Genomic DNA, 15,853 nt, shown 5'->3' on the forward strand with positions numbered 1-15,853 from the left:
GGGTAGGGGAGTCCAAAACTCGAGGGTATAGGTTTAAGGTGAGAAGGGAAAAACTGAAAAAAGGGACCTAAGGTGGGGGGGCCCTCTTCACACACAGAGTAGTGAGAGTATGGAACGAGCTGCCAGGGGAGGTGGAGGCTGGTACAGTTACAACATTTAAAAAGGCATCTGGATGGGTACATGAATAGGAAGGGTTTAGAAAGAGACAGGTTAAATGCTGGAAAACGGGACTAGATTAATTTAGCATATCTGGTCAGCATGGACAGGTTAGACCAAGAGGGTCTGTTTCCGTGTTGTACAGCTCTGACTCTCTGCACCAGACTACACATGTGCATGCTGTTCTACATTCAAACTAAACATCTTGTCATGTAGATCATCACGCAGAATTAAATGGCTTCTACCTTTAAGTTGACCATTTAAATGAGTTCAGTTCCACTGCACTGTAACAATGTCACAGGTAGTTGATCTTGTTACAGAACCCAAAATGTGTGACTGTCTATGCATTTGTACACCAGTCACATTTAACTTGAGACTACCCGTGCTGAATTTTAGAAACTATAAAAGACACCAAACTATGGTAATTCCAGCTAGTCACAGGGTCACAGCCAGATATAAAAAAGTTACAGGAGCCAGTCTGGGAAATTTCAGCTACTACTCAAGAAACAGGAGAAGGTCATTCAGCCTATTAAGCCTGCTCCACTATTCAACTGGGCCATGGTTGAGTAACCTTTAATATTCTCACCTCAAAAAAATCATGCGGCGTTTTCCAACTCAACGATGCACAACTTTTAAAACTAAAATATGTATTTGGGGTGGGTGGGGGGGGGGGGGGGGTTGGTCAGGGTGAAGAGATGCAAGAGCAAGGAGGCAGATGAAACATCACAGCTCTGTAGATGCCTCGGACACACACACAAACATCTGACAGTCTGTGCTTTATTTTAGATTTCTTACCTGCATTCCTTTAGGCATGGCTGTTTCATCAATTAGTAATTCAAGAACATGGTATCCCACCAACAGCACTGAGATACCCTGAAATTACAGTAGATTAAAAAAAAATCAACCGGGAAGAAAGCACAATCCAGCATTTCCCATTTAGACAGTCAGTCCCATGGCAGTTGAGATTAAGCTACATCACTATGTTTCAAGAGCAGTTTATTCATTCCAGTGCAGTCAATGCAACTCTTGAAACGGATAGGACAATACAAAAGGGAGTTTGGAGCCAGTCAACACAAGCCCCAGTGTAACCCTTCACAACCCAGCGTGAATAGTACAATAGAAGATGTAGAACATTGTGAAAGCAGAGCAGAGGATGCCGAATGCTGTGTTTGTTCCATGGTGCACCTCTGGTGAAAGGGGTCAAAGCTGCTGAAGTGTTGCATTTTTCACCAGCACAGACACCTTTATTCAGGTAATACTTAAGTGTGATCAGGGCACCAATTTTAAAATATTGGAAGTTTTATTTATGGATCAAGTAATGTACAATTCCTAGCTCACATTTGCACTAGAACTAAAACAGGAGCCAAATAGGTTTGTGCCAAAGGCCAGCAGAGAGTTTATCTTCTCAATGACGGCTTTCATGTGAAGTTAGGTTTTCTGGTTCAACCAACTGAACCATAATCAATTAATTCCTGCATAAAACAAAGTTCATTTCAAAACTACAATGCCATTCATCATTTTGGTTGAGTTATGCAAATGAGTCACTCAAAACAATGCAGCTCCTGGGGACTCAGGAGGGATTGGAGAGTGAACTCTGAAACCGGCACTGAATTACAAAACATACGAACAGCCAAAAAAGGCTTCCAAACCACTTCACAAAGAAATGAGGTAGAAACATTTTTCTTTTATGTTGAAGTATACCTTCACAGGATATGGCTGTCACTAGCTGGACCAGCATGCCTAATCGCCCTAGAGAAGGTGGTGGTGAGCTGCTTTCTTGAACCGCTGTGGTCCTTGTGCTGTAAGTACACTCAATCTTCTGAGGGAGGGAACTCCTAGAATCTGACCGATTGACACTGAAGGAACAGCAACATATTTCCAAGTGGGAGACTTGGAGGGAAACTTGCAGGTGGTGGTGTTCTATGAGTTTGAGGCTTTTGACCTTCTAGATATTACAAGTCACATTTGGAAGATGCTGTCAAAGGATCCTGGGTGAGTTTCTGCAGTGCATCTCGTAGGTAGTACATACTACTGCTGTTATGCATCAGTGGTACAGGGAATGAATGTCGAAGGTGGTAGATGTGAAGCCAATCAAGCAGGCTGCTGTGTCCTCGATGGCGTCAAGCTTCGATTGTTGTTGGAGCTGCAGCTATCCAGGCAAGTGGGGAGTATTCCATCATACTCTGGATTTGTACCTTGTAAATAGTAGACAGGTTTTGAGGAGTCAGGTGGTAAGTCACTCACTACAGGATTTTCAGCCTCTGACCTGCTCTTAGAGTCACAGTATTTATAAGGGTAGTCAAGTTGAGTTTCTGGTCAATGGAAAGCCCCAGGAAGTTGACAGCGTGAGATTCAGTGATGGTAATGACACTGAATGTTTGGGTGATGGTTGGATTGTCTCTTATTGAAGATACCATAGTAGATTCTGTACAATTATCCCAAACTGCAGTGATTAGAAAGATGTTCATTCCCGCAGTAAAACTGAAAATGGGCAAATGGACAGCACGCAGAAAGCTTAAGCTAATTGAGAAAGCAACAATAACAAAGGACTGAACCTATCCTATTCAAAAGTATTCAAAAGTCTGATGGCAGAATCTGATTAAATAAAAACAGAAAATTCTAGACAATCCCTCAATAGATCTGGCAGCATCTGTGGGGACAGTCAGTTAATGTTTTCAGTCTAATATGACTTTTTTCCAGAACCCTTGGTTGACTACACGAGATTTAAGTCTGCACTCTCCCTAGCCAATTTGGCATTGGAACTCCAAGACCTAAGTGATTCCTTTTTTTCCCCCGCCTCCTAACATCATACTGTGTGGACAACTGGAATGACAAGTTGCTTGAAAATGGTCCTCCTAGCAATTCCTTCCATTGAGAAAATGTTTTTTCGGTTGATTTTGTTCACAGCCAAAACAATGCTTTTTTTTAGGATTTGGCAAGAAAAATATACAACATTTAACCATCAGTATTTGTTTCAGAGAGAAACACATTTGTACAAACAGCAAAAACACAGACAATATTGTGGCTTTAAGGAGGTGTATTCTGTCCTGATACTTACGTTTTAAAATGAGGAAAGGTTGAGACAGAGGTTATCACAATCAATAAAGTAAATAGTTTGTGAGGCCTTGGGTTTTTTCTTTAAAAGTTGGATCAATAGAAGCAGCCTGAGTGGGTGGGCTCAAGCTCCAATAGAACCAGGATTTTTAGTTTCAGCTTTCAGCACTTGCTGGTGTCTTGAAAGAGGATGTGGAAGCTCTTATTACTTTCTCTGTTACAGCTAAAAGCCAGGGTTCTCTTCTTGCTGCTGGAATTGTATTTGAGACAATGTACATTACTGAATTTGCCTTTGCTAAGGGTGCGTTTATGGGATGCTACTATATTGGAACAGTTAATTACTAGCAGTTAGTAAAATAGAGTTACAGTTAAGCCAATTCTTTTATTTTGTCTGTATTTTAACTGTAGTGTAAAAGTAAAGTGTGTTTTGCTTAAAGTCGAGTAGTTTGACCAATTGAATTGCATCTGGAACGCTATAAAAAGTTAGGGTCTAGGCTATATTCCTAATATATTTTGAGGGAGGTTTGGTCTAGTCTGTAACAATATGCAAACATTTGTATTCAATAGTTGAACCCAAAACCAAAAAACCTTGAAAACGTCTTACACTAAAAGAAAGGCCAGACTATAAAAGCGTGCTGCAGTCTCTAGATGACATTTGAGGTGGGTTGGCAGCATTGAGTTGGCAAAGTATTAAAAACAGTTTACAGAACACTTTGTAGTTAAACATTCCATGTGATCGGCAATTCTGCACAGTAAATTGAACAAGATGTGATTGAGTACATGGCTTTCTATGTTTGGACAAGGTGCACATCTATCAGAAGGTAGCAGTGAGAATTAAGTCTAATTTGCAGGTTTGTACCATTGTAACATGAACATAGATGGCACCCTTTGAATATTGAACCAGTTTGTTTGTGCTTTATAAAAATAGCCATAGAAGAGAGGTTAAAATTTGCATTGATTACAGGTGGACAACTAAGTAGCTGGAGTGTCTTCATCAAAACCCGATCAATATTTTTGACACTTACTGTTAATGCCAGAAGCAGCAACATGACTAATGGATATCCCAGGTTTCTTTGCCAAGGTGATGCTCTTCTCCTTATTTCTGTAGGAACAAATTTGCTGTTAAACATGTCGCACTATACAGTAGTACAAAGCTAATCCAGATTTTCTGTCCCTTACCCAACTTAATCCTCCTAGCATGGATACTCAGGAAGTGATACTTAAGAGACTCCACACTGAAAAACACCCAGCAAGGTGACATCTTGCCTGGCACCATAAAGAAAGAAAGAAAAACAATACATTAGCAACAACATTCCCACAGCTACCTAGAATACACCTCCTCCCACCCACCCTCCTGCAAAAATTCCATCCCCTATTCCCAATTCCTCCGCCTCCGCCGCATCTGCTCCCACGATAAGACATTCCACTCCCGCACATCCCAGATGTCCAAGTTCTTTAAGGACCGCAACTTCCCCCCCACGGTGATTGAGAACGCCCTTGACCGCGTCTCCCGCATTTCCCGCGACACATCCCTCACACCCCGCCCCCGCCACAACCGCCCCAAGAGGATCCCCCTCGTTCTCACACACCACCCTACCAACCTCCGGATACAACGCATTATCCTCCGACACTTCCGCCATTTACAATCCGACCCCACCACCCAAGACATTTTTCCATCCCCACCCCTGTCTGCTTTCCGGAGAGACCACTCTCTCCGTGATTCCCTTGTTCGCTCCACACTGCCCTCCAACCCCACCACACCCGGCACCTTCCCCTGCAACCGCAGGAAATGCTACACTTGTCCCCACACCTCCTCCCTCACCCCCATCCCAGGCCCCAAGATGACATTCCACATTAAGCAGAGGTTCACCTGCACATCTGCCAATGTGATATACTGCATCCACTGTACCCGGTGCGGCTTTCTCTACATTGGGGAAACCAAGCGGAGGCTTGGGGACCGCTTTGCAGAACACCTCCGCTCAGTTCGCAACAAACAACTGCGCCTCCCAGTCGCAAACCATTTCCACTCCCCCTCCCATTCTCTTGATGACATGTCCATCATGGGCCTCCTGCACTGCCACAATGATGCCACCCGAAGGTTGCAGGAACAGCAACTCATATTCCGCCTGGGAACCCTGCAGCCATATGGTATCAATGTGGACTTCACCAGTTTCAAAATCTCCCCTTCCCCCACTGCATCCCTAAACCAGCCCAGTTCATCCCCTCCCCCCACTGCACCACACAACCAGCCCAGCTCTTCCCCCCAACCCACTGCATCCCAAAACCAGTCCAACCTGTCTCTGCCTCCCTAACCGGTTCTTCCTCTCACCCATCCCTTCCTCCCACCCCAAGCCGCACCCCCAGCTACCTACTAACCTCATCCCACCTCCTTGACCTGTCCGTCTTCCCTGGACTGACCTATCCCCTCCCTACCTCCCCACCTATCTTCTTTACTCTCCATCTTCGGTCCGCCTCCCCCTCTCTCCCTATTTATTCCAGTTCCCTCCCCCCATCCCCCTCTCTGATGAAGGGTCCAGGCCCGAAACGTCAGCTTTTGTGCTCCTGAGATGCTGCTTGGCCTGCTGTGTTCATCCAGCCTCACATTTTGTTATCTTGGAATCTCCAGCATCTGCAGTTCCCATTATCTCTGACATTAGCAACAATGTTGCATTTCAATTCCTTTCAAACATATTAATTTTTCTATTAAACTAAACTAAAGATCAAAATTTCCATTGTAATGATCAGCTATCATTGGAACACAAAACCGCACAGCTCAAAAATAAATGAGTTGCGACTCAAACAATTTTGTAGGAATCTCACATACTTGACAGAAAATGAAAAGGTATCAAATTCAGCTAAGCTTTCTGCCTTATTAAAGATGGTGTTGTATACAGTATCATATACACTATAGTATTACTGCTAGCAACAAGTTTCTGCATACCATTTAGCTTATGCAGCACAGCAGCCTCCTCAAATCGTGTACAATTGAGTTGTTCATCCAGATCCTCCAAGAGCTACAAATCAAAAGGTAAAGCATTAAGATTGACGTATTCCCTCTCTTCAATAACAACTTGCATTTACACTGCACTTTAACAAAACAAAATCCCCAAAGCTCCACACAAAAGCATTATCAAACATTGGGAGAGATGGTCAAAAACCTTGATTTAAAAAAGATACATTTTAAGATCATTCTGAAGAGAAGAGTGGGAAGAGGGGTTTGGGGGAGAATTCCAAGGCTTGGGCACAGGCAGCTGAAAATACAGGCCAGGGAGGTTCAAGATGCAAGAACTGGGAGGAGTACACAGATCTCAGAAGGGTGTGAGCTGGAGGAATGCTAACGCAAGGATGAGTGTCTTAAAACTGGTGTGCTGCTAGACAAGGAGCTGGTGTGGGTCATCGATGACAGGGTTAATGGGTGAGCAGGACTTGTTGCAAGCCAGAGAGTACAAGTAGATGGTAAGTACAAGTGTATGGAGGGTAGGAAGGTGGTCAACCATTGAATCTGGAAATAACAAAAGCACAGATAAAAGTTTCAGGAGCGATGTGCTGAGGGTGGACAGAGGCTGGTGATTGTCAGAAATGAAAGTACAAAGTAGCTCTTAATGATGGTGAGGGTGGGGGGTCAGAAGTTCAGCTTACAGTCAAATAGAATGTCAAAGTTCAAGTTCAATCTCCATTACCTGGGAAGGGAGGTAGTCTGTGTAATAAATGAACACAGTTTGTGGCAAAGACCAAAAGCAATGGCCATTTAATACAGATAACATTTAATTGGAGGAAATTTATGCTCATCTAATACGGATTATTCGACAGCAGCACAAATGAATTAGAGGCAGTTCAGCCACTGCAAAACTAAGTGAGATGGTACCCTGCAGTTCCAATACATGACAGTAACAGGGCAGTGTTTACAGTCTCGTACACAACGATGAAGAATGATTATCGGGGAAGGGATGAAGGGGACAAAATCATTAAATCAGAGAGAGATAGAGTCAAAAGTTTTGGCAAAGATCTGTAGCTTGGGTTGTGGGTGAGGTTATTGACTTGCTCACTGAGCTGGCTTGTTTTTGTTCAGACATTTCATCACCATGCTAGGTGACATCATCAGTGAGACCTCCAATGAAGTGATGTTGTTCTACTCCACTTGGGGTTCATACTGTCTGGTCCGTTACGGTGAGTAGTGTCATTTCCTGTTTTGATCTATATGGGGTCCAATTCTATGTTTGTTGACTGCATTACGGTTGAAGAGCCATGCCTCTAGGAATTCCCATGCGTGTCTATGTTTGGCTTGGGGTACTATGGTTACCTTGTCCCAGTTAAACTGATAGCCTTGAGTATCTGTACATTCAGACAAGGTAACCATAGTAACCCAAACCAAAAATAGACACACCCAGGAATTCCTAGAGGCATGATTCTTCACCCGTAATGCAATCAACAAACATACAGAATTGGACCCCATATATAAGCCCATACAGATCAAAAATCTGAAGTGACATTATACACACCATAACAGACCGGACAGTATGAATTCCAAAGGGAGTAGAGTAGAGTAGAGTAATGTCGCTTCATCGGAGGCTCCACTGATGAGGTCATATAGCATGGTGACAAAATGTCTGAACAAAAACAAGCCAGCTCGGCGAGCAAGTCACAAGCACAGAAATAGTTATTTTTTGTATGAATCTTTTCATGTAGCATTTACGCTAGAGAACTACTTCTTGAAGTTAAAAAAAAAAGGGCACTGTAAAACATGCCTGGGAATGTGAGCCTCTTCTAATAGCACAAATGTCTCTGTTTGTATCAACTTATCACTGACATTAGAGATACAGACAACAATCTTAGTACTAACAAATTTACAAAACCAAGATTTGATTCTTTAAGTGCGATACCAGAATGAAAGCAAGAAATAAAAATTCCATTTCTATCACGTATTTCATAAATTCAGCACATCACAAATGGCTCCAGTCAAAAGAAAGCAGCTTGAAGTTAGTCATTGTTGTGACATAGGAACTAAGCAGTCACTTAGCTTACATAAAAGGTCTCACAAACAGCAAGGAGATAAAATTTTTTTCAGTCAAAATTTACTTTTTTTCCCCCCCAACAACAAATATTGGTTGACACCTTCTACTGCTCAAGAGTGCCACAGGGTCTTTTTAGGGGCACCCAAAGAGGGCAAGCAGAGCAATGCAGCAGGTGGGTGTACTTGTGTCTGAAGCACAAAGGGTTAGCATGCATGTACAGCTAGTAATTAAGATGGTAAACTGTACATTGGCCTTAATTACTAGGGGTTTGGAATTTAAAGAGTAAGGAAGTCTGTATCAACTGTACAGACTGTTGGAGAGCCTGCACCCACAGTACTGTGTAGAGTTTTGGTTCTTGTATTAAAAAGGGTACACCAGCATTGGAGGCAATTAAAAAAAGAGATTCACTAGGCTGATTCCTGGGATGGAGGGGTTGACTTACCAAGAAACAGCTAAACAGATTCAGCCTTTATTCATTAGAATTTAGAAGAATGAGGGATAATTTTATTGAAACATACAAGACTCTGAGGAGGCTTGACAGGGTAGACATTAAGAAGATACTCCCACTAGTGGGGGATCTTGAAGAGGGGACATCATTACAGAATATGGGGACACTCGTTTATAAAAGAGAGGAGGAATTTTTTTTCTCCCAGAGGTTAGGGAATGTCTGGAATTCTCTACCCCAGAGAGCAATGGAGGCTAGAGCACTGAGCATTTGAACAGGAGGTTCAGGCATGTTTTGAAGCATTAAGGAGTTGATGCCTATGCTGAACTGCCACAAAAGAGGAGATAAAGCTTGGAGCAGAGTAACCGTGATCTTACAGAATAGCACAGCAGGTTTGAGGGGCTGAATGGTCTACTCCTGCTCCTGTTGTTTCTGCAATTTAGACCATTTTAGTCAGCTACAGTGGAATCGGGAGTGTTACAATGTTCCTACACTTAAATGAGAATCAGAAAGGGTTCCTGCTCCTGACTACGGTCCAGGCTCTGTTGATAAACGTAGGTGTCCACATAACCAGACTAATAGTCAGATATTCAACTGCATCATCTTGGCTCACAGAAAGAACCACAATTTGAGAGCGATACCAGCGTGCAGCAGGGGCTTGGAGGAAGTGCATTTCAGCAAAAGCCAACTCATTCTGAAGAATAGAGAAGTTTGAAATTATAGAACAGTCCCCTAGATGGTGAGGAGTTAGGAGTAAGATTCCTTACCCTGGGTTTTACAAGTAGCTGGCCGGTGACAGTGAACATGCGGGACAAGCCAAAAGGAGTGCACACTGTGAAGTGAAGGAGACAAGTTAATTCTGGAAATCAAAGACCTGTCCAATAAAAAAGTAGTAAAAATAAAACACTGAACATTTCCTTTTTTAAGAAAAGGGAAGACTTTAGTGATGAAATGCTGTGTAACATGACTCATTTTAGAAAAAAAAACTTGTCGTAAACAATAATCAACTTGAGAACAAAGACCTGACTGCTTAAAGAAGCAAATTAAATTTCAAATCTTCCCTTTGTTGTGCCAATGCTCAATTTTTTTAAAAAAAGGGGAAGTTAAGCACGACAAGTTTGGCCAGTTCTGGTTGTATAGTCAACTGCCCGGTGTTTCTCATGTAAACTTAATTTGTGCTAGACTTTGTCCTCGCACTGGTTGACAGAATGCACATACACCACCCAAAATTTACATTTGCTCAAGAACACAGTTTACAACCATTTGAATTCAAGTACAGGGCTATTTAAGCAAACTTAAATGATTGTGTGAAGCTTCATTTAATTTCACAAAAAGGTTTTAAATGCTGCTAGTTAGCAAAAGAAGCATCAATCCAAGGCAGTACAGACCATTATTTTATCCTAAAAAGTGTTACTCACAGAGGAGAAGCAGAACTCCAAATAGAGAAATACAGGAGTAGAGGTATGGAAGGTAATAGTCCCACAGATCTGTTGGTAAAAGAGAACATGGGTTAAAATACAGACCGAATAAGAACGAACAGGTGGAGAAGAGGTCCTGTTCCTACATTTTTAATGATTCTGAAATGCAACATCTTGTTGTGTAAAGCTCCATCCCAAGATAACAGGAGCACAGAAATAATACCAGAGTTGTTTCAGCGCAGAGGGAGGCCATTCAGCCCATCCAAGCAGCCTCCAAACTTTGTGACAGGGCTGCAACGCGTTCTACAACTCGGTGCCAATACCATAGCAATTTAAAAAAAAAACAAATTGCAATACTTGTTGCCACTGTTACTCCAGGAGGGGCAAGACGACAGGACCAAAAGCAACAAATCCAAAATTTGCGGATGGCACAAAGATAGGTAGCATCGTAACCTTATGCTTCTACCTACATTGCTTGCAGAAAGATATTTGACAGGTTATGTGAATGGACAGAACTGTAGCAAATGGATTTCAACGTAGGCAAATATGAGGTCACCCAATTTCGACCCAAACAAGGATGGACAGAGCAAATTTTAAGGAATGAAATGCTAGAAACATTGGAAGGCCAAAGAGACTTGGGAGCCCACATACGTAATCCTTAAAAAATGAACAAGTATAGAAAGTTCATCAAAAAGGTAATGAAATGCGGACCTTCACATCTAGGAGATTCGAATACGAGGGGATAGAATGCAGTTATACCATACTCTTGTTAGACCAAGCCCAGAATAACTGAATAGTTCCAGGCACCACACCCGAAGGTCTACTTACTGGCTTAGATTTACAGTGACACCTTGACTCAGAGGGGTAAAGTTACAAGGAGAGATTAACCAAGCTAGGATTGTGTTCCTTGGGGTGTAGAAAGTAATTAAGTGAACTGACTGAAGTTTAAGACATCAAGCAGAACAGATAGGGTAGTTCATTTAGCTTTTTAACTAGACACTTACCATACAGAGATTCTCTGCTAGCTGCATCATTATTGATAATTGCAGATGCAACCCACACAATCCCCAGAACTAGAAGGGTCAGAAGGAAGAGGACAACAAATGTTTCATAAACTCGAGCCATTATTCCCTGTGGAAAAGACAATACCATCTCTCAGACCGGGTTCCTGTATATTAAAAATGACAGTTAACATGTTTGAGCTGAAAATCCAGGTCAGATAAGTGAGATTTTAAACCCAGCAACTTTAATGTCAACAACCTGTACTACCAGTGCCCAGTCAGTGCAGAATGTTGTTTAACTGACCCAAATCACCCAAAAGGGAGAAACCAAACACAGACTGGGTGACTGCTTTGCAGAACACCTCCAGTCTGCACAAGTATGACCCCAAAACTTCCTGTAGCCAGTTAACTTAACACAGCATCCTGCTCACATGCCCACTTATCTGTCCTTGGCATGCTGCAATGCTCCGCTGAATCAAAGTGTAAACTAGAGGAGCAACATCTCATCAGGCTTGGTACTTTACAATCTTCTGGGCTCAATATTGAGTTCAACATTTTCAAACTGTGAACCCACTCCCATTTCTTCCTTTTCCTTTAGCTTTCCTCTTAACACTCTGTGTCACCATGTCCTTTATCCTCTCCCCTCCACTCCAGTAGGACTATCTGTTCTTTACAGCCTGGCAAAATTAGACACACACGTTGTTCTAAAGTTTGAGAAGATTTCTTCCAGTTTGGCCTATGTAATGTAATGAAAAGAAAGAACGGAATGAAAGAAATAATGGAAGAAAACTGACAATAAAGGATGCACAAACACTAAGAGATATGACCAATTCTCACTGGTCTCACTACACACGGACAAGGAGGGACACGAATTTGACTGGGACAACACATCCATAAAAAGCACAAGCCAAATAGAGACATGCCAGGGAATTCCTGGAAGTCTGGTATTCCAACCGGAACTCCATCAACAAGCACATTGGGAGAACTTCTGGTTCTGTTTCTCAGTGAATTAGACCCTGTGTACAAACCAAAGACCCCATCAAACTGAGGCATGTAACTAACAAGCAGGACAGAACACTAACACCTCACTGGAGGCACACTACATGTTTTGTCACCCTGCTCGGTAACATTTGCAACTGAACCCACTGGCTCAGCAAGCAGGTCTACAACTACACCACTCTTCTGCCGTTCTCACATTCAATTGCTTCTTCCCTAGCACTCCACCACTCCCCCAACTTTTGCATAAACCCTGCCCCCCCCCACCCCATGTCAGTTCTGATGAAACAAGTTATCTTAGACTCAAAGTTAGCTTGCACTCTCTCCATGGATGCTGCGTGACCCGCTGTGATCTCCAGCATTTTTGTTTTCACCCAAATCATCACCCTTGAAGGGCATGCCACCAAATCGATAAGACAATCCTGGAATTAGTTGATTGCTGAAATTTGCCAGAAGTAGCTTATTAATTCAATACATGTTAACAAATAACAGAAACAGGCTACATGCAGAGAGACCGGTTTACTGAATCTTCACCAGCAGCAGATTCAAAGGCCTGACCAAAAATAAACACGATCACCCATACATGATGGCTGAACCACACTTAGGTCAAGCTGGAACAAAGCATCTGACTCTCCTGGGTAGAACTCTTCACGTTTCCAGGATAAAAGATTATCCCCAAGCCTTTAAGGCCCTCTTCATTCACACCTCCAACACAAGGAGGTATAAATGTGTCATTAAGATTGAAAGTATCCATTCAGCTGCTTCTGCTTAGCCCACAGACAAACATACATTCACGACCTCCCCCCAACACCCCAAGCATTCAACCCACCTTCAGCACTCCCTAAATTCTGTACACATTCTGTCCTGCTGTGGAGAACAGTACTGCATTTCAGTTAGGTTTAGAGGGAAAGGCATAGCCAGTCTTCCAGCTGATGTGGTATATTCAATCTTGCAGTTATTGCACTACAGCAAACAACCCTTCTCATCCTATTTTCCAGTGATGATTTTAAATCTGATTATATCTAACCACTTATCTAGCTCTTTCACTATTTCTGCAACACCACAATATCCCTTCTCACCTTTTTTGAGCCAGCAAATCCCTCTGATTCAGTGAAGAAGTACGCAAAAGGCATCAGGAACACCAGAGAGATGTTGGAGAAGAGAAAAACAAGATTCCATAGGCCTGCAGGGAGAGACACAGGACACTTACGTTCTCTGGAGATTTCTGTTAACACCTGCTGTGCAATTATTGGGTTCTGCAACTAGTGCTGATGCTACATAATCAAAAGGAAGTTTAATTATCCAAAACCTCCATCAAAACAGTCATTGAGTTGCAACTGGGAACACTGGCTCTATTGGAAGATAAAAGAAAACAATTTCAAGGAAATAATTTTCAGCCTGGGCAATTGGAGGCTTCGAATAACCTAATGGAAATTTGGAAAGGTTTTGAAAATGGAATGGAATCTCAGATTCAATGCCAGCTCTGGTTGAATGTATCTCTGGAGATTTCCGTATAATCAGCCAAAACATTCAGTCTCCCAACAGTGTCTTACCAAACCAATTCAAAAACAAACAAACAGACTTACTTAGCTAACTGGATGATTCTTGACCAGTCAAACAAACAATCACTTGACAGATCTCCACATATTTGTTTTTAAATAACCAGAACAAAAATCCCAACCTGCAAAATAAGCACTTTTCCTAATTCCCCAATGATTTTTCTCCCGGGCTGCTTGCACCAGTATCCTGGAAATTAATCTTTTGATGCCTGGTACTTCCAAGTCAACACTGCAGGTTTGACAGCCCTAAGTACAGCCAGCATTTTAGATACTGTACATGAGCGATGTCTATACTACAGAATAAGAAAATGCTCATTGTTGAATAACAAAGGAAAAAACGTTCAATAGTGATGGAGGACGAAATAAAAAGTCAGAGTCTAGATTTGAGACAGACCAGGCCAAGCATTGCGAAAACATCGCCACTTTTCCTCAAAAAGCTATACAAACTGTGACTGCTTGTGGTTGCTCCATTTCACCACTAGATGGCAACTTTAGCTCACTCTTGCAGGACTTGACTCATTCTTAAAAAGCACAGAAAAATCAGTACTTTAGTTTTGAAAAGGCTAACCACCCACATTTATTGTTTTAGCTGCATTAGTGATTCAAATTGGAGTTCATGCTGATACCAGTAAACAAGAATGTAGCTCTTTTCTAGACGTGCTGCCTATCATAATTAACATAACACAATTCGGCAATGTGTCAATGTTTTATCTGGAAATGGACAAGAGTTATTAAGCTCCCATTTACTTACCATGAATAAGTGAACCATTCAACCACTGCATGTAATAGTTTTCTGGCAATGAAAGCAGGACCTCATTGCTAATAATTGAAAATGGAAGGAGGAAGACCGCCCCAGCAGATACTGCGAGGGTGAATGTGCACATCCATAATCTATTTACAAAAAGATTTTTTAAAAATTAGTCACGAGTGTCCTGTTGTCTTAAAGAAATTGTCCCATTTATGTCATCACAACATATCAACACCTTCCAAAGAGCACATTGTTCAGATGTGGCTACAGACAGGAGGGAGAACTAGGTCCTTTATTGTTAAAGCAGCGACAATAGCACCTCCAGAGATAACAAAGTGTGAAGCTGGATGAACAAAGCAGGCCAGCAGCATCTCAAGAGCACAAAAGCTGACGTTTATTCTCTTGCCTTCAGCTGCACTGCTAGTCAATATGAATAGTACTGCACAGAGACACAGACAGAGAGAGAGAGAGAGAGAGAGAGAGAGAGAGAGAGAGAGAGAGAGAGAGAGAGAGAGAGAGAGGAGAGAGAGAGAGAGAGAGAGAGCGCGCGAGACACAGACAGAGAGAGAGAGAGAGAGAGAGAGAGAGAGCGCGAGAGACACAGACAGAGAGAGAGAGAGAGAGAGCGCGAGAGACACAGACAGAGAGAGAGAGAGAGCGCGCGAGAGACACAGACAGAGAGAGAGAGAGAGAGAGAGCGCGAGAGACACAGACAGAGAGAGAGAGAGAGAGAGAGAGAGAGAGCGCGAGAGACACAGACAGAGAGAGAGAGAGAGAGAGAGAGAGCGCGAGAGACACAGACAGAGAGAGAGAGAGAGAGAGAGGAGAGCGCGAGAGACACAGACAGAGAGAGAGAGAGAGAGCGCGCGAGAGACACAGACAGAGAGAGAGAGAGAGAGAGCGCGCGAGAGACACAGACAGAGAGAGAGAGAGAGAGAGAGAGAGAGCGCGAGAGACACAGAGAGAGAGAGAGAGAGAGAGAGAGAGAGCGCGAGAGACACAGACAGAGAGAGAGAGAGAGAGAGAGAGAGCGCGAGAGACACAGACAGAGAGAGAGAGAGAGAGAGAGAGAGGAGAGAGAGAGAGAGAGAGAGAGCGCGCGAGAGACACAGACAGAGAGAGAGATGAGCGCGAGAGACACAGACAGAGAGAGAGAGAGAGAGAGAGAGGAGAGAGAGAGAGAGTGAGAGAGAGAGAGAGAGAGAGAGCGCGAGAGACACAGACAGAGAGAGAGAGAGAGAGCGCGCGAGAGACACAGACAGAGAGAGAGAGAGAGAGAGAGCGCGCGAGAGACACAGACAGAGAGAGAGAGAGAGAGAGAGAGAGCGCGAGAGACAGAGAGAGAGAGAGAGAGAGAGAGAGAGAGAGAGAGCGAGAGACACAGACAGAGAGGAGAGCGAGCGCGAGAGACACAGACAGAGAGAGAGAGAGAGAGAGAGAGAGAGAGCGCGAGAGACACAGACA

The 15,853-nt window shown here is 43.0% G+C and overlaps 1 protein-coding gene across 1 annotated transcript in view; it reads right to left on the reverse strand.

The window, feature by feature from the left end:
• lmbr1l (limb development membrane protein 1-like) overlaps nt 1-15,853 on the reverse strand; it is a 68,687-nt gene that overhangs the window by 15,284 nt on the left and 37,550 nt on the right. Inside the window, exons 4-12 of the mRNA XM_048523519.2 lie at nt 14,393-14,532; nt 13,162-13,265; nt 11,090-11,216; nt 10,086-10,154; nt 9,435-9,499; nt 6,152-6,224; nt 4,390-4,476; nt 4,236-4,312; nt 952-1,029 (exon numbers count right to left, since the gene is read on the reverse strand). Coding sequence (XP_048379476.1) covers nt 952-1,029; nt 4,236-4,312; nt 4,390-4,476; nt 6,152-6,224; nt 9,435-9,499; nt 10,086-10,154; nt 11,090-11,216; nt 13,162-13,265; nt 14,393-14,532 — 820 coding nt within the window. The remainder of the gene's footprint in view (nt 1-951; nt 1,030-4,235; nt 4,313-4,389; nt 4,477-6,151; nt 6,225-9,434; nt 9,500-10,085; nt 10,155-11,089; nt 11,217-13,161; nt 13,266-14,392; nt 14,533-15,853) is intronic.

This window comes from Stegostoma tigrinum, chromosome X, assembly GCF_030684315.1.
Source record: "Stegostoma tigrinum isolate sSteTig4 chromosome X, sSteTig4.hap1, whole genome shotgun sequence".
NCBI classification, from domain to species: Eukaryota; Metazoa; Chordata; class Chondrichthyes; order Orectolobiformes; family Stegostomatidae; genus Stegostoma; species Stegostoma tigrinum.